Source organism: Aquila chrysaetos, chromosome 4, assembly GCF_900496995.4.
Source record: "Aquila chrysaetos chrysaetos chromosome 4, bAquChr1.4, whole genome shotgun sequence".
Lineage (NCBI taxonomy): Eukaryota > Metazoa > Chordata > Aves > Accipitriformes > Accipitridae > Aquila > Aquila chrysaetos.
In genome coordinates, this window is record NC_044007.1 from 57,545,594 (window position 1) to 57,570,011 (window position 24,418).

At 38.6% G+C, this 24,418-nt stretch overlaps 1 protein-coding gene across 17 annotated transcripts in view; it reads right to left on the bottom strand.

Moving 5' to 3' along the window:
- Positions 1-24,418, bottom strand: part of PIEZO2 (piezo type mechanosensitive ion channel component 2) — a 313,966-nt gene that overhangs the window by 41,437 nt on the left and 248,111 nt on the right. For 11 of the 17 annotated variants that reach the window (XM_030012388.2, XM_030012391.2, XM_030012386.2 and 8 more), the window contains 8 exons: positions 18,058-18,301; positions 16,754-16,850; positions 14,772-14,931; positions 12,241-12,330; positions 9,507-9,628; positions 8,643-8,714; positions 4,064-4,167; positions 1,904-2,002 (listed from right to left, as the gene is read on the bottom strand). In XM_030012388.2, the coding sequence (XP_029868248.1) occupies positions 1,904-2,002; positions 4,064-4,167; positions 8,643-8,714; positions 9,507-9,628; positions 12,241-12,330; positions 14,772-14,931; positions 16,754-16,850; positions 18,058-18,301 (988 nt within the window). The remainder of the gene's footprint in view (positions 1-1,903; positions 2,003-4,063; positions 4,168-8,642; positions 8,715-9,506; positions 9,629-12,240; positions 12,331-14,771; positions 14,932-16,753; positions 16,851-18,057; positions 18,302-24,418) is intronic. The other 6 variants (XM_030012402.2, XM_030012396.2, XM_041123145.1 and 3 more) reach the window with 1 other exon arrangement.

The window sequence follows — 24,418 nt, forward strand, 5'->3', positions numbered from 1 at the left end:
GCTCTCTGTGCACAGTCCCAAACCTGGCAGTCAGGAATTCCTCAAATTTCATCCTGATTTTGACAATGGCTCCCTTTGTTCCTTCAGATAAGTCACTGATGAATCCTTCTGCTACTGTTTTTCCAGTTGTAGAATGAAGACAGTAATACTTACCTGTGTATCAAGGGGATTTTATGGGGCCAATTCCTGCTCACAGCACTCACTCAGATCAACAGTCTGTTGACCTATATGATTACAGGAAGCATGGAATTGGCCCAAAATATTTATAAATGCTATAAAAGTGAGTACAAAAAAAAAAAAAGTAAACAAAAGTTACCCCAAAGTAACTTTTTGAATAGTTCTGCTCACACTGTGAAGAAAGGTTACAGAAAAAAAGCAGTAACACTTGTATCTTTTTGCCCTATATGACATAGAATTTGAATAACAGAACCTAAAGTAACTGTATCTTCTCCACAACTCTTTAGGACAAAAGATCTTCTTTTGTTCCATTTATGGTTTTCATTGAAAAGTAGTAATCATCTTCAATTGGCACTGCATTGTCTTCTATTTCTAAGCAACACAGGCTAGTAACAGAGACAGGGCAGGGAGGCACACAGATGCAGACACAAGGGTAAAAAAAAAAGCACAGTAACAAAACAGCTCTATTAATTCACAAGACAAACATGCAGACAATGACAAGAACACACGTGTATCTCAGTGAAGCTGGAACTGCCCCTGATAGGACAGAATGGTAACATTTCTATTTGGTTTATTTATATTTTTAAAATTTGCATACACAAATTGCTTTGGAACATTAGAAGCAATTTTTTAAAACTGTCAAACTGACTTTAAAATTTAAAAGGGAAAAATACTTTGTTCTGTTTTGTGAATATATACAACAATGGAGAGGAACTTACTTTGGTACTGTTGATAAGAAAGTTCTCTTCCAAATCTCTCAAGGTCTGTACACTTATTTTTATATGTCTGACTTGTTCAAAACATGCACCACCTAAGAAAATGCGTGGGATCAGAGGCACTGGTCTCTCTTTGCTTTGTAATACGTGTTTTCTACTGAAGGTGATCTGGGGGAATGGTGATACTTCAGTGACCCAATACTGTGTTACTGAAAGTCAGAAACTGCTACTGAACAGTTAGCTGAGAAACTGTAGGCTGGCTACAGTCATAGTATGAATAAAGAAACTGGAGGTAAAAGGAAGACTTGGAAGAGGGTAGAAGATTAGAATGAAGAAAGGGCATTTGATTAATAAATTTAATGTAACTACTTACAGTAAGCTGTGGATATTTTAAGAGCTGACTGGGTGCACACGTATCTATTACTTTAGATTTTTACCACTGGACCAACTTTAAATGCAGTATCTTTTAGGCTTTGGGGCTGGTACGCTCCTTCTGTAACTCTCACTCTTTACAAATATCATGTCACATATATGGAGTGTAAAATGATACACAGTGCTCAAAGGTAGGAAATGCTAAATGTATTCAAGGAAGACAAGAAAGAAGATGCACAAATCTTTTTAATGATGATGAAGGCCAGAAAAGTAGACCTAAAAGGGGCAGAATGTGCGTTTTACAAAGGTTTTACCAACTTTCTGAGATCAATTACCACGGTGTCCATAAGATACATGCAACCTGATGTGACCATCTTATATAGCAGTATCAGAAGAAAATGAGAATTTGGGTCTGCATTTTCTCTCGGGGTTGCACTTAGAGATAGACCACATTTCTTGTGGCTTGACCACTCTGAAAGTATGAAATGTATTGCATTTACTAGGAATGAAGCTTTCGCTGTCATTATTTTCTTCAATCATTCATATAAGAGGAAAAATGCAGACGAGGACAGAGGTATACATTACATCAGGAACTATGGGATGGGTCACATACTGAGCACTCACAAAACGTCAAGTACCTTTGCTGCTTTGATTAAATACTGAAGAATAGTTTTGGGTAGTTTAATGACAGACTTTGGCAAGGCTAAAATGGCTGAAGCAAATTTCCCAATAGCTCTCTATAAAGAAGGACAAAGCAAGAGCAATTAGTAGAAAACAAGAAAATATTAATAAAAAGTATCTACTGAATAATTGTATCTAGATTATTAAGAAGAAATTTACATTCATAGACTCCAATATGAAAAAAGAGCACTTGGGACGTTCACAATAAAATTTCAATAACATGATTCTTAACTGCCTGTGTTCTCTAACAAATAAAATCTCCAAGTTAACCCTTGAAGTGACTATTGCACACAATTTACACTCAAAGAAAAATCAACAATTAAAAATAATTCTGTAGCAGACTCTACAACAAACAAGTTCACTTTGCTAGTATTTTTATTAAGACTGTGTGAATGGTGATGGAGGGCAAATAAGGTATGATGACCAAATGATGAACAAGCTTTTCATAAACAAAACCAATTTTCTGTTCTATGTAACTCCCCTCCTACATAAAGCCATCCAACATCTTCATGTTGCACATACTGCAGAACTGGCCACCTATACAGAACGTCTGACCAGATTTTTGAAATAAACACCAGATCCTCCATCCTCAGATTAATAGTTTCAGCACTGAGCTTTAGTAAGTAAGACCAAATGAACAAAATCCACAAAACCCAGAGTAAATGAAAGAATCTGATTAGGTTCTGACCTCAAATTTAGAACTCTCTAAAATCTCAGTGCTTGGCACCAGCACATCTGAACAAAATGTTGTCACCAGTTTTTTAAAAAATCAGCAGAAACAAGAATGTAAACCTTCCTCTGTATCTGCATGAAAACCAGAAAGAAAAATGACCTAGAAATTCATGAGCCATTTTTATGGTCCAAGGTGAGTTAAATGCAAAATATACAAAAAATTAGCGTAAATAGCAGAAAATAAAACTTATCACATTAATTTTCATCCAGATTTGTTTTGCCTTTTTTAAGGTCAGGAGAAAATCTTTCCATGTCATTACCACATAGGCAGTTTAACAAATGTAATCAGTTGGTATTGTAATATAAGTATATAAACTAAAGGCACATTGTATCAATGAATTAAATAAAGTATTTCTTCTTGTAATTCACTCATGTTGTCTGGGAAGCTTTGTTTGAAAGCTGTTGGCATAAGGAATAGAAGAGCGTGGAGGCAGTTTCTTGCTCTTGCTTGGGCTGGGCTTTCAGTAATGCACCAGTTCTGCAGTGACGTGAACTTGCATGTCGATGGGAATACTCATCTGCAAAAAGCTGCCCCTTTGCTTAAGCTTAAAGTTACTGACCTGAAAAAGTTCTGTGGTATTTCTGAAAATTTTCAGCAAGTAAAACTTTACTCTTATGAAGATTAAAGCAATCCTACATGCATGAGTAGTGCACTAACTTCTTCACCCAAGTGCTTCATTTAAGCCAGTGGATTCAATACCTGGTACTGTCTAACATCAACCAGTCTATATGCAGGAACCCAGTTAGGAAAATTCAGCTATCTTTTTAACATTACAATATCCTCTTACTTCAACACAGTCTGTCACTTAAAATGCAAACATATTAGTTAACATTATCCTGAAAAAGAAAAGAGAGAAAGTGATGTGGTCTCCTTTTGTAATTTTAAATATTAAGCTCTTTATAACCCAAGGATGCATTTCTCTGGTCCACTAGGATGAATAATAATAATTTTTTTTTTTAAGTAGGTATTCTTTTCTATGAAAAATTGCTTACTTTTGGGATCATTTCTTCATGGAATGATAACATCTACTCAAAACAAGAAACCCACTGAAGCATTGTATAGCAGTGCCAGAGGCAAGTCAGCTTCCTCACTTGTCTTTATTGCAGTGCAGAAAAAATAAAGCTCAGATTCTTAACCTTTGTTTTTGTATTTTTGTTTTCTTCAGGCATAAGTGAATGAAGATATGATTTCACTACAGTTTCTGTAGGAATTTGGCAATGCTTAAAACAGGCAAACTTGCATTTTAAATTAGCAAGAAATTTCATTTCCAATACTTTTCAGGTCTACTTTAGATGTACTGGCTGCTTTAACATATGTGCCTGTGTTATGAGAAGCCTACATTTTTTCCCAGATGTCAACTAGAAAGCAAATTACCATAAAGTACCTGAAAAGCAGATTTTTTTCGAGGCTCTTCCTCTTCTTTTTTCTCCTCTTCCTCTTCCTCTTCACTATCCGTCTCAAACAAATAATAATTTCCACTTCTGACCACTAAGTGAAACAAAATATTTTCTTATTTTTGTGAAAATTCTATTCTCAAGTGCCCCAAGACCTATGAACAGCCAGCCAGTCATTTAAAAATTCATATCCAGGAGAGGTGAAAACAGAGAAGAAGCAAGAGATGAAAAGGTCTCAGGCAATTTATTTGATGTTAGTCTGCGATACTTTGGGCATGAATGGGAACTATACAAGAACTAAGGAAAACATCACCATGAGAAGAAAATGTAAAGAAAAAGCTTGAAGTATATCAAATTACTAGGTTACATTTTTTAGAAAAAAATGGCAGTTAAGTCTAAATTAACTGGGAACTGATGGTTATCTGGGGAAGTAAAAAAAGCCCAGCAGGTAAGTAAATGAATTTACATGAACAGTACCACTGGACAAAAAATACAGAACTTCTCTTTAAAATGCTGAGGCATCCTTTAAACTACAGAATGGGATGGTATTAGTCAATGCTTTCTTCAAACATTTAAGCTTTGATGAGGTAATGGAAAACCTTGGTTTGTTTAAAGCAAATCACTTGGATTCTATTAACGTGATCACAAATGAGTTTCAATTTTTTGCCCATGGATTCAGAAAGATTCTGAAACCTTGATACAGTAAAGATGCACAGTGAATAAGCTAGGCCTTATATCCTTGAACAGAAGCAATGTTTTTATTTCTCAGATGGTAACAGGCCTACATGAATGAACAAGGGAAACAAAAGAAATGAAAAATGAGGTAATGAGCAAGAGAAAAATCAAAATCACAGCATTACATTCAGCAGTGAAAACTGGTAAATCATTTCCACATTTAAGCTGAGATATTTAAAGTAACAGTTACTTAGATGAAATGTCACACAATCTGGATATATGGAGCAATACATATTTATATTGAAAATTATATTTGACCCTCATTACAGGTTTCTGGAGAAGTAACAATTGCTTTAATTCAATCATACCTTGAATTTGACACAGATCCTGTGTGCACAGATGACCACACATAACTATCATAGAAACCTCAGGGTAAGCACACTGTGAAATTTGCCAGAACTCTATTGGATCCGAACTTCAGCACCTAAAACTCCCTCACAGATGGAATTTTGTGCCTCATGTGCCTGGTTATGACTTTTAACATCAATGCATGCTCTGCAGAGGGACAGAGAGTCCACTTCAGCAGTTCTAATTGCTGAACTGAGGTGAAAAGAAAGCCTGGAAATTTCTTGGATCAAGCAAATTAATTATTTGGTGTCGGGTCTTCTAAGAATGCCCATTTAAAGTGCATTAAAGAGATGAATGTATTTTAAGAGCCAGTAGTCTGCAGTTCTCATTCACAAAAACGTATCTTGTAGTCAGCAACAGAAATTGTCCACAGAGAAGATCAGCAGGATAAGGTCTGACATCTAAGGGAAACCTCCACTGCAGCACAGTTCCTTAAAGGCTCAGAGTAGTACCCGGTCAAACTTGGAACACCTGAGCTGGCAGAAAACAAATCTACAATGATCCCCCTCCAGAACTTTTAGGTTAAAGTGTATCTGAGGGGACACTGTAATGTAGCAGTACGTCTCTTTTACAACTAACAAGGGAGGTATGATTGAATAGCAATAATGCATTCTTGCACACATCAAAATGGAATAAGAAGTGTGTTAGTCACCTACAGGGATTACTAAAGAGACCAAATTCTACTAGTAAGACAATTCATGGCCAGACTGGACTTGGGGGACCCCTCTCCTACTGCAAAGTGTGACTTTCTACTGAGAAAAGGGACTTGCAGGCTTTCCTTGTGGGCTGAGCTGGAGGAGGCAGAAGGGGAACCATGCAGGAGACATCAGCATCCTCTCATAATCTGCTTGTGCCCAGAAGGAAAGAGGTCCCCAGGGCAGCTGCAAGCACCATCCTTTGCACTACATCAGACACAACTCTGTGCCCCAGGAGAAGCTGAGGACCTTGAAGCATGTGGCCCTAACTCCTGCTGATCTTTGTGGGGCTCCCTAAGTAATCCACAAGCACAGGAGGAACCATACCTCCCTGCGAGGGAGAGTGTGACTGAGTCTCAGTGAGGAAAGCCTCACTGATGTTTCCTATCTGTTCTACTCAGACCCAAATTCATGACTGTGTTTTAATTCCTATGATATACAAAATGAGGTATCTTTCTGTATAGTAAAATCATAACAAGTGGTATAAAAATAACAATAAAAATCTAAATTAAATATCAGAATTGGCATGAAACTTCAAGCTTGAACGACTTCAATATATACATATATACAGGCACAGCCACAAACTCAGTTACTGAGATGAACACCCATGTGCAGCAGAATGCTGCAGTTACAGCACAGTGTTTCAAAAAGGACAGATGGGGAATATCAGTCTATTTCTAGTCTGTATGTCTGTGTGTCCTAGTTTCAGCTGGGATAGAGTTAACTGTCTTCCTAGTAGCTGGTACGGTGCTATGTTTTGAGTTCAGTATGTGAAGAATGTTGATAACACTGATGTTTTCAGTTGCTGCTAGTAGTGTTTAGACTAATGTCAAGGATTTTTCAGCTTCTCATGCCCAGCCAGCGAGAAAGCTGGAGGGGCACAAGAAGTTGGCACAGGACACAGCCAGGGCACCTGACCCAAACTGGCCAACAGGGTATTCCATACCATGGGACGTCCCATCCAGTATAGGAACTGGGAAGTGGGGGCAGGGAATCGCCGCTCGGGGACTAGCTGGGTGCCGGTCGGCGGGTGGTGAGCAATTGCACTGCGCATCATTTGTACATTCCAATACTTTCATTATTGCTGTTGTCATTTTATTATTGTTATCATTATCATTATTCGTTTCTTCTTTTCTGTTCTATTAAACTGTTCTTATCTCAACCCGTGGGTTTTGCTTCTTTTTCCCGATTTTCTTCCCCATCCCACTGGGTGGGGGGGGAGTGAGTGAGCGGCTGCGTGGTGCTTAGTTGCTGGCTGGGGTTAAACCACGACACTGTGAACACTGACTGTCAGTGCCATGTTTAAGTGAGTGTGGATGCAAGCTACATGGCAGGCAACCATGTTTGCAGGATCAGGGTGTGTGATGTTTCCCACAAGGTTTTGCATTATTGCAGTAAATAATTTCAAGAATGCTCACTGTTTAAATACCAAAACACAAGTTGCCACCTAAGAACATTAAATAATGAGGGTGAAATAAGTAGAAGCCAAAGTCAATGTCTCTCTTTGAGCAGTTCTTCTTATTACAAAACCAGTGGTGAATAAACAAAAGACCATATCCCATTCCTTCAAAATCACCGTAGCTTTAAATTCTACAGTAAAAACTCGCAAATTTTAGTTTTGATCTGTTTTGTCATTGTTGTTCTTAATGAAACTAAAGGGCAAGAAGTTTATTTTCATAAGACTTTTGAAAAGGGATAGGTCTCTCTAAAGTGGCAGTGTGCCCTTTAGAAAAATAAAGAGAGAGGCACAGTTTACTTGTGACTTGATAGAAATAAGCATACGACATTCTGTTTAACGCTGTTGGCAAATATATATGCTGGAGTTATAAATAAATACACACAGGTAAATGAAGCACTATGTAGATGTGTAAAAGTGTTACTTGGAGTAACTCTTTTAAACTAAATGACCAGGTGCAATATAGATATTCATATTTAACTCTGGTCAGTGCTATACACTTGAATATTTTTTAAATCTTCAGAGGTTATTAAATACCTCATGTCTGAGTTCCTTCAACAAAGATCCAATAGAAGAGAGAGATTGCAGTCTACTCAGTTTTCTTGTTTTACCCAATCCATAACATAGGGAAGAACTCTACTGTATGCCTGGAGTGGGCTAAAACCAAACTAACTTATCATAATGCAACAATGGTATGAGCGATACAGGCTAATAATTTCTTGTGCACAAGGCTGAACAGATTTCTGCTGTCAGTTAAACACAAAAAAATGGAAATAAAACAACTGGCATCAACAGTACATTAAAGTGTGATCAGAGATATTCAGCTGAGCTCTACAGAGCCTAGTCCTGGGAATAGTCTTGCTGCCTTACTGTGGTACTCAGATTTCCACAGCTGACAGTAGAATGACTGATGAACCATGAAAAAAGATGTATGATGTGTGTATATGAAAAAGAAATTATGACTGATCTTAGAATGCATTGGCAAACCTTCACCTTCAAATTTTTAAATATACTGTGCTTTGCAGTAGGGGGGAGTTAAGACTTTTGAGGCCAAAGTAAGATGCTTTTTGGTACATGTTTATCTGATTTGATATTTTTCTAAGAATGCCCAAAGTATCATGAGCTAGCTATGCTTCCAAAACACAGAAGTTCAAAACATGGTTAAATTCACTCCTTGAAGATTTGGAAAATCTTGTTTTGAAAAAAAACAAGCCTTCTATCAAGTCACAATCATAAAATCAGGCATAAAACAAACAGGTCATGGGAATGCCTTCATTCTGGTCAAGGATATAAGGGTTAAATCCACATATTTGTAAGATGATTGAGAAAACCTACTGGAAGCATGATCAACCCAAGGCCGCCACCACAGCTTTTTTTTGCCCTTGGCTTTCTCTTTGTCTGCTTCTCCTAAAATAAAATATGTCCAAATATTAATTTTACAAAATGAGAAACATGTTTCTTACACTGATTAGTCATTTTTAATTTCTCTCAAAAGAGCTAAAATTTCATGAGCACATCAGATGTTAGATCTACTGAATACATTCAATATTAAAATCATTCAGAAGCATGACCACTAAGCAGAAATACTCTGGTTTATGCAGCAGTTAAAACAGCATTCTACTCTAAAACAGCTAAAAAGTTCAGGTACACAGTCACAGTTGAGTGTAATTTCAGGAGGAAAATATTTTCCCTCGTCTCAAATCCCCTTACATTTCAGGCTCCAAAAAAGTTTAAATCCAGTAAGTGCTGATCCCAAGTCAGTGCTAGAACTGTGGCACTGGATAGGTATCATTTTATCTGTTCCCATGTTTTAAACCACATTTAAAAGTACGCAAACATTTCAGTGACTAAAAAAACCTCACAGCATCCAGAAAATGTTGCCGGAAAAATGTGACTGCTACCTATTTGTAACACTGTGGTTTATATATAATGACTTTGTTCAAAATAAACTTCTGCTGCTATTCAGCTCTTTGCCAACAACTGAAAATTAACCAAAAGTAACCTTACAGAAAACCATTTTCTCTAAACCTTCTTGCAGTACAAAATCCCACATTTTTTTGGCTAAATCAAACTCCAAACTGATACTGAGCTAACAACCTTGTTATATGATGACAGTTTTGAAGAACAATTTATCATTTGTCCAACTATTAGGTCCTTAGTGCTCAACCGCAATTACGGTACAACAATAGCTAATGGTACCTTCGTCATCTTCTTCAGAAACCTTCCGAACCTCTGGCCCCTCTGAGGACTCCTGGGTCATGCTTAGCATCCTCTCTTTACCCTTTTTGTATTTTTGCTGCCTGGCTTTGATGCGATCCATTCTAGCAAAAGGAAGAATCTTATTAGATTGATGTCTTCACCCTTTCTGACCCACCCTGAAAAACAAGTGTTAAACACATCCATTCACACCCACGCACTCCAATATTTCTAATGGAAAGATAGATTCCACACTGTCATTAACCCTGCCCTTAAACATAAGGAGTTAAATGGCTCTGAAGGGGCTGGCTGGAAGGGTCAAGCCTAGATGTTTGCCCACTGGTCAGTGAGAGCAGGGGTGCATGCTATCACATGAGTGTTTTACCTATTACCCCTCAAATATCTTTTATCATTTAAAAGGGAAAGAATTGCTGTCAGGAGCTACAACGCAGCAAATGAAGCTCTGAGAAAAATGGACTTCTGCCTAATGCAGTGGTTTTCCTGAAACTTGCCACTCTGAACCAGGGATGTGGCTGTTCCTGCACTATTTGTGCTACATCTTCACCCCTGAAGCTCCTTTGTCCCACGTATCTAGAAATGCAAAAGACTTAAACTGGTTCAGTTTTGTCCAGATGTAGGCAAGCCTTCAATTCTCGTTTTTGCAATCCTGTAGAGTTAGCACAATCTGGTCTTTTAAGACTTCTGTGTTTTCACAGTTTGAAAAATGGTAGTAAAAAAACCCTGAAATCAACAGGAGTAAGTTCTTTCAATACAACTGGATTAGAAGCAAATGATTCACTAACTTCAGTGATCAAAATGCACTTAAATACATTTATTAATCTGTCCATTTGTTAGGGAAGAACCACCCATTAGAGAGGAAAAAACTCTTTCATCTCAGCTAGTTGCTATTATTCAATAGATAATTAGATTTCTTTCCCTGTATCATTTATCTGCTGCTGAAGTGACACTACATCAGTCAGGACAACTTGGTTGTTCAAAACTGCTGGCCATGCTCTTCATCCTAACCAGCCTAAACTGTATGAAGTACTGATGCACATTATTGAATGAAATAAAACAGGCACCCTCTAATGTTGAAGTCAGACATCCTCCAAATACAAACTAGCGATTTTTAGAGAAACATACATCAGCTTTGGCATTATTGCAAGTAGTATCATCTCCTTGATCTTAAACTCTGCAGAACTAACAGAAAAGAATGATTTCCAAGACAGGCACATCCTGTCAATTGGGATAAGACTGACACAAGCATAGAGCAGCAACCGCAACAGCCCAATACATCATTGGCGGGGGAAACCCCAGGCATGCGGGTAGGGAGCCCGGTCCCTGCAGCCTGCTGATGCTTCTTCAATTATGCAGGCATGGAAGAAGCTGTCAGGTGTGGGCTTTGACATCTGGTTAGGAAGCAGTTACGGCTTTTCATGCATGGTGGTGGAGGAGCTTTGAAAGCTTTTTGCAGTTAGTAAAGAAGCGTGCTGGCTGCACCCAACAGAAAGCAGAGTGGCTTATTGACTGTATAAAAAGAAAGGATCTCCTGGCCAGTTAAGCTGAATGCAAATATCTTCAGTGAAGGTAAACATATCTATTTTGCACTCAAGCGCTAGTGGAAGAACCACAAATGAAACGGAAGCAACAGGCATCCAGCAAATTTTACCAGGAATACAGACACACAGAACAAAATCCTAATAATGGTAAAGTCAATGAGAATATTGTCATCCATTGCAGCAGGGCCAGGATGCTACTCAGCTTCCTTAGCCTGTAGTGATTTCAGGCTATTTGGGTGGCTCTTAACTACAGCTTCCCTAACTAGGCCCTTTGCTGTTCCAATTTCTGGTTGTTTTTTTTAAATCCAGTTCCTGTGTCTCAGTCTCCTAGTTTTTAACAGTCTAGGCTTGCACTTTCAAGTGAGACAGGGTTAATATGGCACTTCTGATTAGTAATCTGCCTACCCTTTCATGAGTTTCATTGGGGATTTGCATTTGACTGTCCTACTCTTCTGAGAGATGGGGAGAGACAAATTGAGAGAACAGCAGGATAATTAGTGGAGGGAAAGAAAGAGGAAAAAAGATTTTTTTTCCCCCCATATTTCATCTGCATGGCATGCATTCATACTACACAAAACAGGATAACCCAAAACTACAATTGAGCTGGACCTCTAACAAATTAAAAACATAGCAGGGATACAGATCATCTCTTAAAGAGAAGACTGTATGGTCATGTTACTAGGATACTCAGGTGTGGAACAGTTAAAAGCTGATCTTCTTAACCTGTCATCATTGGATTTCTAAGGTTTAGAAGAACCTTCAGAATAAGCAGGAGGGTTCACACCTTCTCTCTTGATTTATAGGAAACATCTGTTTCCATTACAATTTCAGGCTCACTGAGGAGCAGGTAAGTCAGTCCATTCCACTTTGATTCTTTGTTAACCTCACAACCTTTGGACCTAGAAATGTAATTCTATGTTTAAATGAAAGTTTAGATTTTGCTGTATGTTGTTTTTCTGGAAAAGATGACTCTAAAACTACATAATACTGGAATACCTAAGATCTCTGAATGCCCAGAGAGTAATTTTTGTAATTGCAAAATCATACTTCAAAACCTGATCAGCATTTCTATAAAAGAAGGTGCTAGATAAATACCAACAATCAGTGAAATACATGCACATATATGTGTGTGTGTGTGTATATATATATATATATATAAAAATACATTAAATACATACTGTCTTTTCAGTTGATCCATTGATTTTTTTTCCTCTTCAATTCTTGCCTTTACAGCCTTGACAATTGTAGCCTGGAAAAGCTCAGCACCCCTACAGCAGAAATGGGGGCAGAAGAAAGGAAAAAAGGAAAGGAAACATTAAATGTTTCTAAGTTCCTTTATGCCAGCTAATCACAGAGAACTCTGTGTTCCCTCTGTACACGACCTCATCTGCATAAAACAAAACTAATCCAAGGCCTGAAAGAAATAATCAATTACTCCAGAATACTAGTCTGTTTACAGTCAATCATTTCAAGATCTGGGGCCAAACGCTGTGATCCCTATTCAGCCTGGAAGTTCCCCTAGCAGCTGTTCAAGGAATTCAGTTTCCAGTCCTCAAGGACACAGAACATGGGTGGGTTCAAGGCCGAGCTAGGACTTCTTGCACACCTCCAGGATTTGGTCTTTATAGTCATGTCAACGTTACAATCACCTTGTCCCTCTGCCTCAGCCCCCTGGAAGTCGTGAGCAAAGTCCAGCTTTATCCAGGGCCATGGTGAGCATAGCTTCAGCTTTGCTTTTACCCTCTGAACACTACAGAGCTTTCAATCTGATGACACAAATCCTTGAGCAAGTTTCTGGTGTGCCGAAAGAATACGGCTTCTAACTCCATTTCATTAGAAATGTAATCGACTCATTGATTTGGATGTCCAGATCACACATCTTGGCTATTCTTCATTATTCTCTCATCAGCTCTTGAAGACTGTCAAAGAGCCTCGAAGTCTCTCTCAAAGAAGTAGCATAGATTTAAAGCCTTTCTTTTGTCAGGAATTCAGTAAGAACAGCTATAGTTTCAGAAGTCTACTTCTAATTAATTTTTCAAGCATGTTTTCTGTGAGATTATTCATTCTTCCATGTAATATGCAGGATAACCACAACTACATTTTTTCAAAGCAATACAATCAAGACTAGGCATATTATTGTCCCCAAGTACGGTAAAGTACAACAAAGAAGCACATGTTCTCCTTAGCAACTTGATCACTCCTGAATTCTTAGGGATTATTGAAAACTGTCACTGGATCCTCTTTGCAATTGTTTGAATCACAATTTAATCTTATTTAGGTGACGTATTTGTTTTTCACAATATTAACTTTAACTAGAAGACAGGCTCAGACCATGCTGTCTGAATCCAAACCTGACCTTCTCCATTGTCCATGTAAAGTCAAAGCTTGGATTTTAGCAAGGCAAGCAGCTAACTAAAAAAATTAATTATATCACTATATTTATATTACCCTCCTTCCTGTAGTATCTCGGCACTTCCTGGTCATTAATACATTTATCTTTACAAAGCTCCTGACATAGGCCAGCATGTCTCCACTTCTGCTGCTGGAGAACTCAAGCGTGGGTAGGTTCAGTAACTTACCAAAAGACACAAAGCTGGAAGTAGGAACCAAACCTGTTTCTTTCAGCCCAGGCCAGCACCTTTTACATGAGCCTGCTCTCTCCTTCTGGATTTGGATACTCATGATTTTGCTTTGTGCTATTTTCACTGTGAACACAGCGTACAAAAAAAGCTACAAAAAGGTGGTATCCAGCAATCTTGGGCATCAGTGAAATTCACCCCAGAGCAAAAGTCTGAAGGACAATATGGGATGGAGGTATAAATCTTTTGGCAGCCCTGTTTACAGTGGTGAATTTTGTTCAGTATGGGCAGATAAACATGTCCCCTTTTTAAAGTAATCCCGGGAGGGGGAAGAAGAGGAAGATAAAAAATACTTCCTTTCAGGACATGCAAGTCAAATTTTGCCCTCAAACAGAGACAGAAATCAATGTCCGCATGTTTTTCAGGAAAAAAGAAAAATGCCACAATACCTTTAATCCAGTATTGACAAAAATAATTCCTTAGAAATCTTACTGAAATTAAAACCATAATTTCATTCCTGATCTGCCGCCTTATTAAAAAACAGGTGAATGGTTGTGCTAGTGATAGCTTTGAGCGGATGCTTGTGGGAAAGTGTAAATATCAGGCCCAAAGAGGGTGATACTTCCTTGCCACAGCTAGTCAGTGTGCAGTGATGTGACACTTCCCGACCGTCTTCCTGATGATCTTCCCAAGCTAGATGTCATAACTTTCCTGTATTTTTCCTCACGTAATGTTTTTGGAGTTGTGATTTGTAAGGCCCATTGTCTCAAACAGGCTCTGATAGCAGAGTGTTTTCTTTCCAAGGCTTAGAAACTCTGACATTTGCTCTCATACATATTGATGTGGAGAGAATGCTGCAACACACACCAACTTTCACAGCTTTTAATAAGGGCTGTGAGAGCAGCAGATGCTGTTTGGTAGGAAAGATGGTTTAATTTCTATCAGGTTTTCAATTGATTTGTTTTCTCATGTGTGCTTTCTCAGAGTGGGGTTTGCAGTTATGAGTTTAGCATGGATTGTTTAAACCAATGTTAAAGGACTATTTTGCTACTATCTATTGCAAACAAGTAAGTACTGTAGCCATGAGAGACTTGAGCTGTTTCATTTAATTTTTTAAAACTTTATGTTACCTTGATGCTAGGATCTGAGAAGCTTTTATATCTGCAACCACATGCAGGAAGTAGTAACTCATGAAGACTCTCCTTTGCAGCAGCAGGAAAGCAAAACATATACTGTCCCAAATGATTCCTGCTTCTCCACTGGGCAGTTTACAATCTAGATTGTTGGTTGCTGGAAAAAGACACCATCAGCATAAGGACTGTTAAGTATTCTTTTATAATGTTTAACCAATCAAATAATCTTAGCCTTTAAAATTATTTGAATTGAGGTAATTTAATTAGATTTTTCTTAAGAAACCTGACATGCATTTCCATTTCTAATACACTGTATTTCCTTTTACAGCAAACTGGAAAGCTTCCAACAATGTGATAGCCCATGAAAACTGAGAATTCACCAAAAGTGAGCCATTTGCAAACTAATTAACCCTATCCTAATAAGTACTTGAAAACAAAGAATGGGAAAAAAGTATTTTTTGTTAGCCTGAAATATTTGATTTCAGTATTTCCTAAAATGGCATGTTTTGGGTTTTTTTTTCACTTCAAAGTGACATTCTGTCTCATTGTTCTATTAAGAACACTATCAACATGAGAAAGAAGTGTTTTATTTTTGTCAAAATAATTTTTTGATTGCCACTATCTAATATTTTTATTTTTCCTTTCCACAACTCAGTTGAATGTTTCTTTCCATTGCATAAGAGAAAAAATATTTGAAACCACAAAACTGCTTCCTTTGGGGTAGGAGAAGACAGGCAGAGAGGAAATCCCATTCCTCCCACCTCCAGATTTTGGCTTGGGCTATTTTTTTCTTTCTCTTTCTTTCTTTGTTTCTTTCTTTCTTCTCTAAAAGACAGTTCTCTTGGGTATATTAGAAAATTAAAACTGGGTTTTGTGGAGCTAGACTATAAACTAAGTAGCCTATGCTGCCCTACAGAATGGAGTAGGAGGACTCAAGGGACAGACTCTGGCTCGAAGCTGGCTTTACAATCAAGCAAGCCAGTCTAATAGGTCTGGAAGGTCAGGCTCCAAGAGCATCAAAACCTGCTGTGCCCATCCCGTGGGGAGACAGAAACCTGTGTCTAAGTTTCTGTTGCTGCTCAAAAAGTTTTGGATAATACAAGAACTACTGGGAAGCAGTTATCTTGTAAATTTGCCTCTTCATATTTCCTTTCTTTTCCCCTACTCCCCACTTATCTATTAGGATCAGACATGAAGACAGTAATTCAGAACTTTGCTGGTGACTCACTAGGATGAAATGGTTCTTTAAATCCAGCAAAAGACACAGAAAAAAATCAGGTGTTTTCAAACCATCAATCCAGGGTGTCAAGACAAAGTGGAGCCAAATTAATAGCTCACTGAGAGGTGAAGTGTCTTGCTCTCTGTAATTCATTCCTGCCTTCTCTCACTTCCATCCACGTACACTATCCACTCCCTCCCTGTTATCACCACAAACACGAGACTAACTGTAATAAAAAAATTGCCCAAACTCACTATGACTGCAAAAAATTACCACTTTTATGCTGGCTTAGCCTCTTGCCATTTCAGTGAGCTGAACTGGTTTACCCTTTGAGGAACTGAACCTAAGACCTGGCACACAGGGAGGAGTGGGAGTCTGCAGCTGGGAGAAGGTGCCCTCTCCTTGCAGTGATGGTGAGTGACATTTTAGCTCAAGTTGTACAGTGAAACTGTACCTGCACACACAGGGAAACTGCGTTAAGCGCTGGTATCACCAAATTGTCCATTTACAGCAAATGCCGGTTGTGGGGGTGTGTGTGTGGGGTTGATAGCTCTCTCAGTATATGTATCTCCTTTGGTTCTATGAAATATTTTCAATATTCTTTCTTGCTAGTCAATATAGGACCAAGCTGTATCAACTGAACTTGCAGGTATATTTTCACAAGGTAGTACATCAGGAGGGGGCACAACTTTATGGTAGAAGATTTTGAAGGTGATTCTTTATTTATAGAAAATTATGAAGAAAACTGAGCTATACTTACGAATACGGTAGCCTTTAACTGTACAAGCCAGGCTAAATGCCTGAATCAACCAGCAACTATTCTTAATTAATGATTCAATGTAGCCACATGCTCCTATCTGGAAAGTAAAAGAACAGTTTCATATAACAAAACATAGCAGAAATAAACATAAGTATTGCACCTCTTTACATTACAGGAGAATATTGTGACTGCCATTGGCTGTATTATATCTCATTAGTAGAACAGAGATTAGAAGAAAGAGGTCTCTTTACCAGTGACACACATCACTTAAATAGCAAGAATTTGTTCTTTTGACTATCAGTGAGATAGGAGGTATGCGGGTTTTGTTTGCGTTTTTGCAGAGAAAGTGATATGTCTGGCACATGATGCAATGTGACAGCTAAGCAACTTTTATAAATCACTGACTTAATCTTGCAAACATACATGGACAAGCTTAACACACGCGTAGCTCCACTAAATTCCCAAGCATAAAATGAAGCACATATGTAAGCATTTAGAACATTTGCAAATTCAAACCACCCATAAATCAATTTTATTTCAGTACAGTGACTTATATAAATGTAAAGAGAAAAATGTCTGCTTTTTTCAGTCCAGCACTAAAAATGTTCAAAGCTAAAAAGCAATTGCCAGGAATAAATCTAAATTTATCTTTCAGAAAGATTTAAATTACTGGCTTGTCTCAATCACCTATCAGTGCCACTGCAAGAATCCACTCTAAAGAGTTAATTAACGCAAGAAAATCTTTAATATTTTGCAGAAGAATTTGACATTTAATTATCAAATATATCTGTTTTCACCTGAATTTCACACTAGTTCTAAAGAAAACAGGAATACAGTTTGTAATTTTGTAGTCAACTTCGCTACATTACATCACACAACAACTGCATCTAGTACTAGGCTTGAAAATTCTGGTTTTAAAGAAAAGGTTTAATTAAACGTGCACTATTTATCGACGGTATGACTAATCTTGCACTTCTTACTCATTTCTCACTCCACTGAGATTTTCACAAGACTTCTAAGGAAAGACTTTACTAGGGAAAGAAACCAGAACCTTGCCCTTTGAAAAGAGCTTGTGAGCTTTCACAGAGCCCGACTGAATACAAGGGTGCACATTTTCCTATAATGTATATGCATTACCATTCCCTGGATATGCACTTGCGGTTTCTGAATTAAAATGGAGCCTGCTTTGTGCTTGCAGAAGGCTGTGGTCCTGAAAAAGGATTTTTAATGACCACTCAATGCACTGTGCACACTTTCAATGAAACCAAAGCGCTGAGGGCAGAGGAGAGACAGCAGCTACTTACTGAGAGGATGTTCTTCATTGTGATCACGAAGACATTGTAGGCAATCAGCCAGTCCCAGTAACGCAGAATGCTCCTGATGGGCTTCAGCAACAGATCTCCACCAAAGAGAAGGAAATAAAAGCAGGCTACCAAGTAGCCCATACAGAATATGCTGATCCTCGTGGTTCCCGTTATGAAGATTATAGTAAGCACAAACCAGAAGAGGTAACTAAATATTACCACTTTATACATATCTAAGTAGGACCTGGAAGGAAAAGAAGGAGAAAAAGTTACCATTTTCTGAGGGCAATGCTACCTTTCCTCTTTCTGCACTACCGGCTGACACTCGTGCCTAAGGTCTTCTGAGCATTCTCATTCCGGTTCAGCATTCGTGCTCCTGCTCAAGACTAACACCAAAGTCAGTGGGTCTTAGCTCATTCATGGGTCTGCCTGCCTCATATGCTCTATTCTGGCTCATTCCTGTGCATAAGCACCTTGCTACATCTGGTCAGGGCACTTTGCATCACGCAGGATCAAGCCTTGTATCATGAAAGGGGGGAAAACATGTTCTCACCAAACTTCATGATAGAGTGATATTATCTGGCAATGCTACCTATGCAATTTAAAAGCTATCTGAGATCATCTTTTAAGAAGTCTGAGCAATATTATAGCAAAAGTATCTTAAAAAGCCAGCTACAGTACTCCACTGCAAACAATTCTGTATTTATTGATGACTTCTAGGGAATTCAGTCTGGTTAAAAGCCTCGTTTTCAAAGACAGCTGCTAAAAATATCTTTCTCCAATGGGGATGAACTGTAAAAGTTTTGAGTGGTAAAAGGTTTCTACAGAACGTAAATGTGATAGAATTTACTGAAACATTTGCCAGAAAGCTACAAGACAGACCTATCTGAAATCAGCCTGGCCCACAGTGGGAAAGAGTGAGAAACAATTTGGTATTTTCAGATTCCTGAAAATCTTGACTTAATATTGACTCAGTGAGCTTTCAAATAAGAATATCTGCCAAAAGCAATACCGAATACTGCATATAGCTAAACACTGCAAAACCAACTAATTCTTAGCTTCCCCCCATTTAGTGTTTTGATTCCAGATGTAACTGTGTTTTCAGGGTCTGTTCACCCATGCTGCGAAACTAGATTTGTCAGGAAACCAGGCAGGGAGACAGCGCTATAGGAGTACACAGATACCTAAGCCAAACCACGTAAGGAGTAAATGAACTAAACGCACTGTATGAAGCCACATAAAAAGGCCCCTGCTGCTTAACGTTCTCAGGCTCAGAACTTTCTAGGAGTATGTATTTATAACCCTACATTTATAGGCCTGCGTTATACATTTCACTTGCCGAAGCCAACCAAAAAGGCATTTAACGAAAGGTAGCAAGAAAGCTCCTTTATGTTTACTTCCCACAAACATTTAAGAAATTTATGGACTACTGCCTGTGAAGTCTAGAAATGTCATGACTTTAGAGGTGCTACTGGATTTTGGGTGATAAAACATTAATGAAGGATCAATACACACTGGGAAAATAAAGAAGTGGAAGCCATCAGTTGAACAGGTCTTCACTAACTTAATATGCACTGGAAATGGTGCTCTCACTGTTTCTCCAGAACAAATGACCATAATATTTGGTGTTCCTTTAATAATCACTATTGATGCGTGGGATGGCTAGGAAGAGATCACCTTCCTGACACTGCTCTAACAACGGCAATATTTCAAAAATATTGCCCTCTGCTACCAACAAAATGAATCAGCATCTTTTGAGAAAAGCCCCAAATGGAACTGAATTGATCAAACAAACAGCAGTATCCTAATACTCTTCAATAAAAATGCACTCTGACTCTTAAGGACAACTGAAACTGGCTGGATTCAAACCTTCCAACATATACACATGGTATTTGGTTGAGTCACAGTCAACAGTTATAATGATATAGGTAGGTTGAGTGCTGTAAGAGCAGGAATGAAGATGTGTCTTGGCGAGGGAGTTTTCAACATATTGCCTCTCAAATCACTTGACACATTCTCAGATGCAAATCTTTAAATTCTGTCTCAAAACCCAGAAAGTTAGGAAGTGAGGAGTTTCAGTTCCTTGCTCTGGAGATTATAATGCAACAGTGGGAGACTGAAGCACAAAGCCACTCCAACAACCAAAAAGACCCTACACAAACCCAGGTCAGTAAGGTTGCTTACCCTCTGTTTGAAAACTTCTTCATAGACAGCACAAAATGCTTAGTCTTGGATAGCATATACCATATTTTATGCTTTCACTGCAGACCACACAGATCATTAATTTAATGCCATGTAAACTTTCCAAACCTCATCTTCTAAGTGGTCTTTAAATCTGCATCCAGTCACAGAAAGCAGAGGCCACCCTCAGGATGTGGTATTTAACAATACACCTAGGAAATCTGAGCAGCTGCCTCCCAAGGGGACCATCCCACTCCATCCCCTCAGCTCTGTATTCCAGCCCTTTCTTTGGCTTTGGCTCTTTGAACTGGTTTCAAGAAGCAAATTTGCAAAAGCCTATTTATTTTGGGGGAGGACAGAAGGAAGAGATACTTTTCTGTCCATTCAGCCTATGAACCAACTCACTGCTGGTGTGATGATTTCAAAGGTGGGAGGCTGTAGCTGGAGGCCAGGAATACAGCCACAAGTCTGAGGAAGGTTAGCTATTACACCACTGTACCAAGAGCATCAAACTATGGCTTTTGGTAACATGATAACCTCTGAATGAGAAGTTATCCAGAAGAAGCCTGAAAGATGAACAAAAAATAAAAAACGTTGATTTGCCAACTGTGTTATTGGCAGAACCCACTGATACTCTGGATAACATTTTGGAAAAATTTACCATATCACTTTGCTCAAAACCAAAGAAGACAAAGTTTGAAGTTCATTCCACCCATCCATCAAAGGTATTGTAACCTCAGATTGCTCTCCATATCAAATGATCTGGTTTTCTCTACTAAAGCTTCATTAGTCTTATCATGATTGCTTCAATATTTTATTTCCACAGGAATTAATTTTTAACTGTAATACAATCCACTCAGTTGCAAAAAGATTGCTCTAGGTGTGGTTGTTTTCCCATATATGTACATTGTTGCCCAATAATGTGTTTGGCTGTGGCCAGTCCAGTGTCCGGACCTCTGCCTGCAGGCACCCAGAGGTGCTGATGCTGCAGCCGACAACCCCTTTGAGGAAAGCTGTTTGTCCTCAGCCAGCACTCTGAAGTTTAGGGAAAGAATACACTTCTGCTTACACGCCAGTGAGAGCCTGTCGTGCTGTTGCACTGACCAATATAGCTCAATGCTGCTTCATGCTGGAGGAGCTGCTGTTATGCAGCTTCACTGCCTTCCCTTATCAACCACCTGTTTTGCTTTGGGTGTGGCTACCCCACCTCTATATAACCCCAAGACTCTTCCCACAGCCCTCTCTGATGACTACCCTGTCCCTCTCCTCCAGGCATGTTATCCCTAGATATATGCATTCTGTAAGCTACCCCTACTCCCCAGATTTCTTCTTTCTTTCCCCTCTTCCTTCTCTCCTATTCCTTACATTCTTAGCAGCCTGTGTGACCCTGCATCATAGTCCATTTCCCCTTCTAATCCCAACATCGCTGATTTCTCACCAAGCCTCCATCCCCAAAGCCCTTCCCTGTAGCTCCATTTCAGCCTTCAGAAGGCCATTTCATTGATCTTCCCTTTGCCAATAGCAACATCGAACCTTCTGAAAATTAGCTCCCTTATTTCAATGGACTTCTTCAAATTTAGTGCTGAGGTCTTAGTCTCTACTGTTGCTGTTGGTCAAGCCCCCTCCAAGGACTGATATTCTCTTACTCTCACCAGTGAGGTCCTTCCTTCATGCTTCCATCTGCTTTAAAAATTCCCAAATCCAAAGCTGTGTTATTTGTTGAGGATCATTTTATTAGTAACGAAATGTTTATCTGCTTTGTACAACAAATATGACAGGAAGCCTGTAATGATGATTTGCAGATCCTCTCTCACTAACCTAATTTAGAAGAAGTGTAGTTCCAAGAAAGGCATTACAGCAGCCTTTGAGAGACTTCACCTGACTCACTTGGTGATGGTTCCCAGGGTGCAGGTATTAAAGGGTAAAGTTCAATGACTGTCTGTTCATATTGTTTCTGCTCTTAAGAGAAAAAAAGTATATTATGATCCCAACTTTTTCCCTGTCAATGTCTAGGAGAACGTCTGAAAACTGCTTGGGAACTGAAATGAGAATTTTCCAGCATTAGAGACTGTGGGAAAGGATTATGCTCAGTGAAGTTGCTTTAAATCCTGTTTCATTTTAAAAGCTCCTACGTTTATTCTTCATTTTTATTTCTGTTTCAAAGCCCTTCGGTTATGCTCTCCATTGGGGTCAAGCACATATCCCCTGAGAAATCTGGGGGTGGAAAGACAAGAAAATTTCAGGAAATCTCTTCCTTAGACTGTATTTATCATTGTTGAACTCAAGTATTTCTCCAGAGAGAAGAAAATCAAGCATTTGGAAATATGTTCTTTTTCTGCCACTGTTGATATTGCAGTTAAAAGCTTTTTATCCGTGCCTTCTAGAACAGTGACCAACTGGCATCTTCTCAAGGGAAGAGACACTTCAGAAAGGGTGCTTCGGTCTCCAACTGCCACTTCTTTTACATGGCAGCAAATACACATTGGGCTTCTCAGAAAACACATGAATAATAAGCACTCATTTTTTTATGCTTTGTAATTTATTCATAACCAGGTTGTCTTCACTTATTTGTTTGGCTTTTTCTGACTGACTTCTGGAGAAATGTCATTTTTTGTTTCACTTGCTTGGATAAGCTTTGAACTAAGTTCTTGTCCATGTTACTAAATGTTTAGACCATTCTGAAACTTCTATGGCAAAGTGCAAGAAATGTTTTTAGACAAAGCCCTTTCAGTTCCAAATTGTCTTGGGTGGAGGCCAGATACATACATTTTCTTCTGAGGTATATCTTCAGTGGATTCTCCAGAGCTTGAGAATCCTTCTTTTTAAAGATTTATAATCCCTAATAAAAGATTCAGTCACTTTAAGAGACTGTCAGCCATTCTCTGGTGCTTCTTTGAAGCAAATTAGGCATTTAAGATTGCATATGTGCAGTGCAACCTCTCAAAAATAACATCATCTAAAGCCTGGGAAAATCTGCATTGTCGTGAAAGCATTGAAGGAGATACTTAAAGGCTCAAAGAAAGGAAAGATACCATCAAGAACACAAGATCTGTTATGCAGTTCATACTAAAGGAAGGTCTGTTTATAACTATATACACCATTCTACAAGTATGTTCCCATTACAGATTCAGGAAGCTAACACTACTAACAAAAAAAGAGAAGTTACACTTACCTGCCTGAGCATCTACAAGAAAGGATACCATAAACAGGAATTTCATCTGTTCCTGAAATTAATGGATTTTCTATTCATTTGATGGATTTTTCAAATAATGTCCCTGTTCTGTTTCATTCTCTGCCTCGTTCTTTTCATTCTACTTCTTATTCACACAGTATAAAACTATCACATGAAACAGTGGTACAGCTTTCCGTATTTAGCTGGAACAAGTATAAAGTGATCACAGTGTATTTGTTCAGCTCACCACTACTAATGGGATTCTTTGATCTGCTGTTTTTTTGTACTCTCCTCCAGCAATATTACTTACTGCTCAATACAAGTTGCAAACTCCCAATTAAATGGTTGCATATCGTTAATCATCTATACAGAGGTCTATTTTGTCAGCACATGCCAAGCAGTGTGTTTGAATGGATGCGATGCCACCAATGACTTCAAGCTGATGCATACCATGCATATGAACCAAAACACAGAACTTAACCCAAAGGATTGTGGAGAGGCAGCAGGCCAGTTCAGCTTGAACTTTGCTTTCCGTTATAAACCTGACTCTGATTCCCATCCAAAATCTTCAAAGGACATCCTCTGTGCTTCAAACTTTTCATGCTTGGCCATTTAGGAATATCTTCTACAGATGACCAGAAATACCTGTCAGATTCTGGAGAACTTTGAAAAGATGCCAAAAGAGGCTGTTTAAAAAGCAGTGATTTTCTTGCCTCTTTTTCCCTTCTGAAGATAGCCTTAAAACACATTCTTATCATTAATGAGTTTTTTTCACAATGATTTTTTTTTTTTCTGGACTAAGGGGGGAAAATTCGATCTTTTCTTTCTGGTGTCACTAGTGATGGCCTTTGCCAGTGACCAATCACATCAGTGTGCCTGATGCAACTGCTGTATTAGCTTTCGCTAAGATGGACACCACTGCAGTGGCAAGAAAAAAACCTCAGGCAATCCCCCGTACACGTTCCTCTCAACCAAACCCTATTTGGCAGATGTCTTTTGGAAAGCATC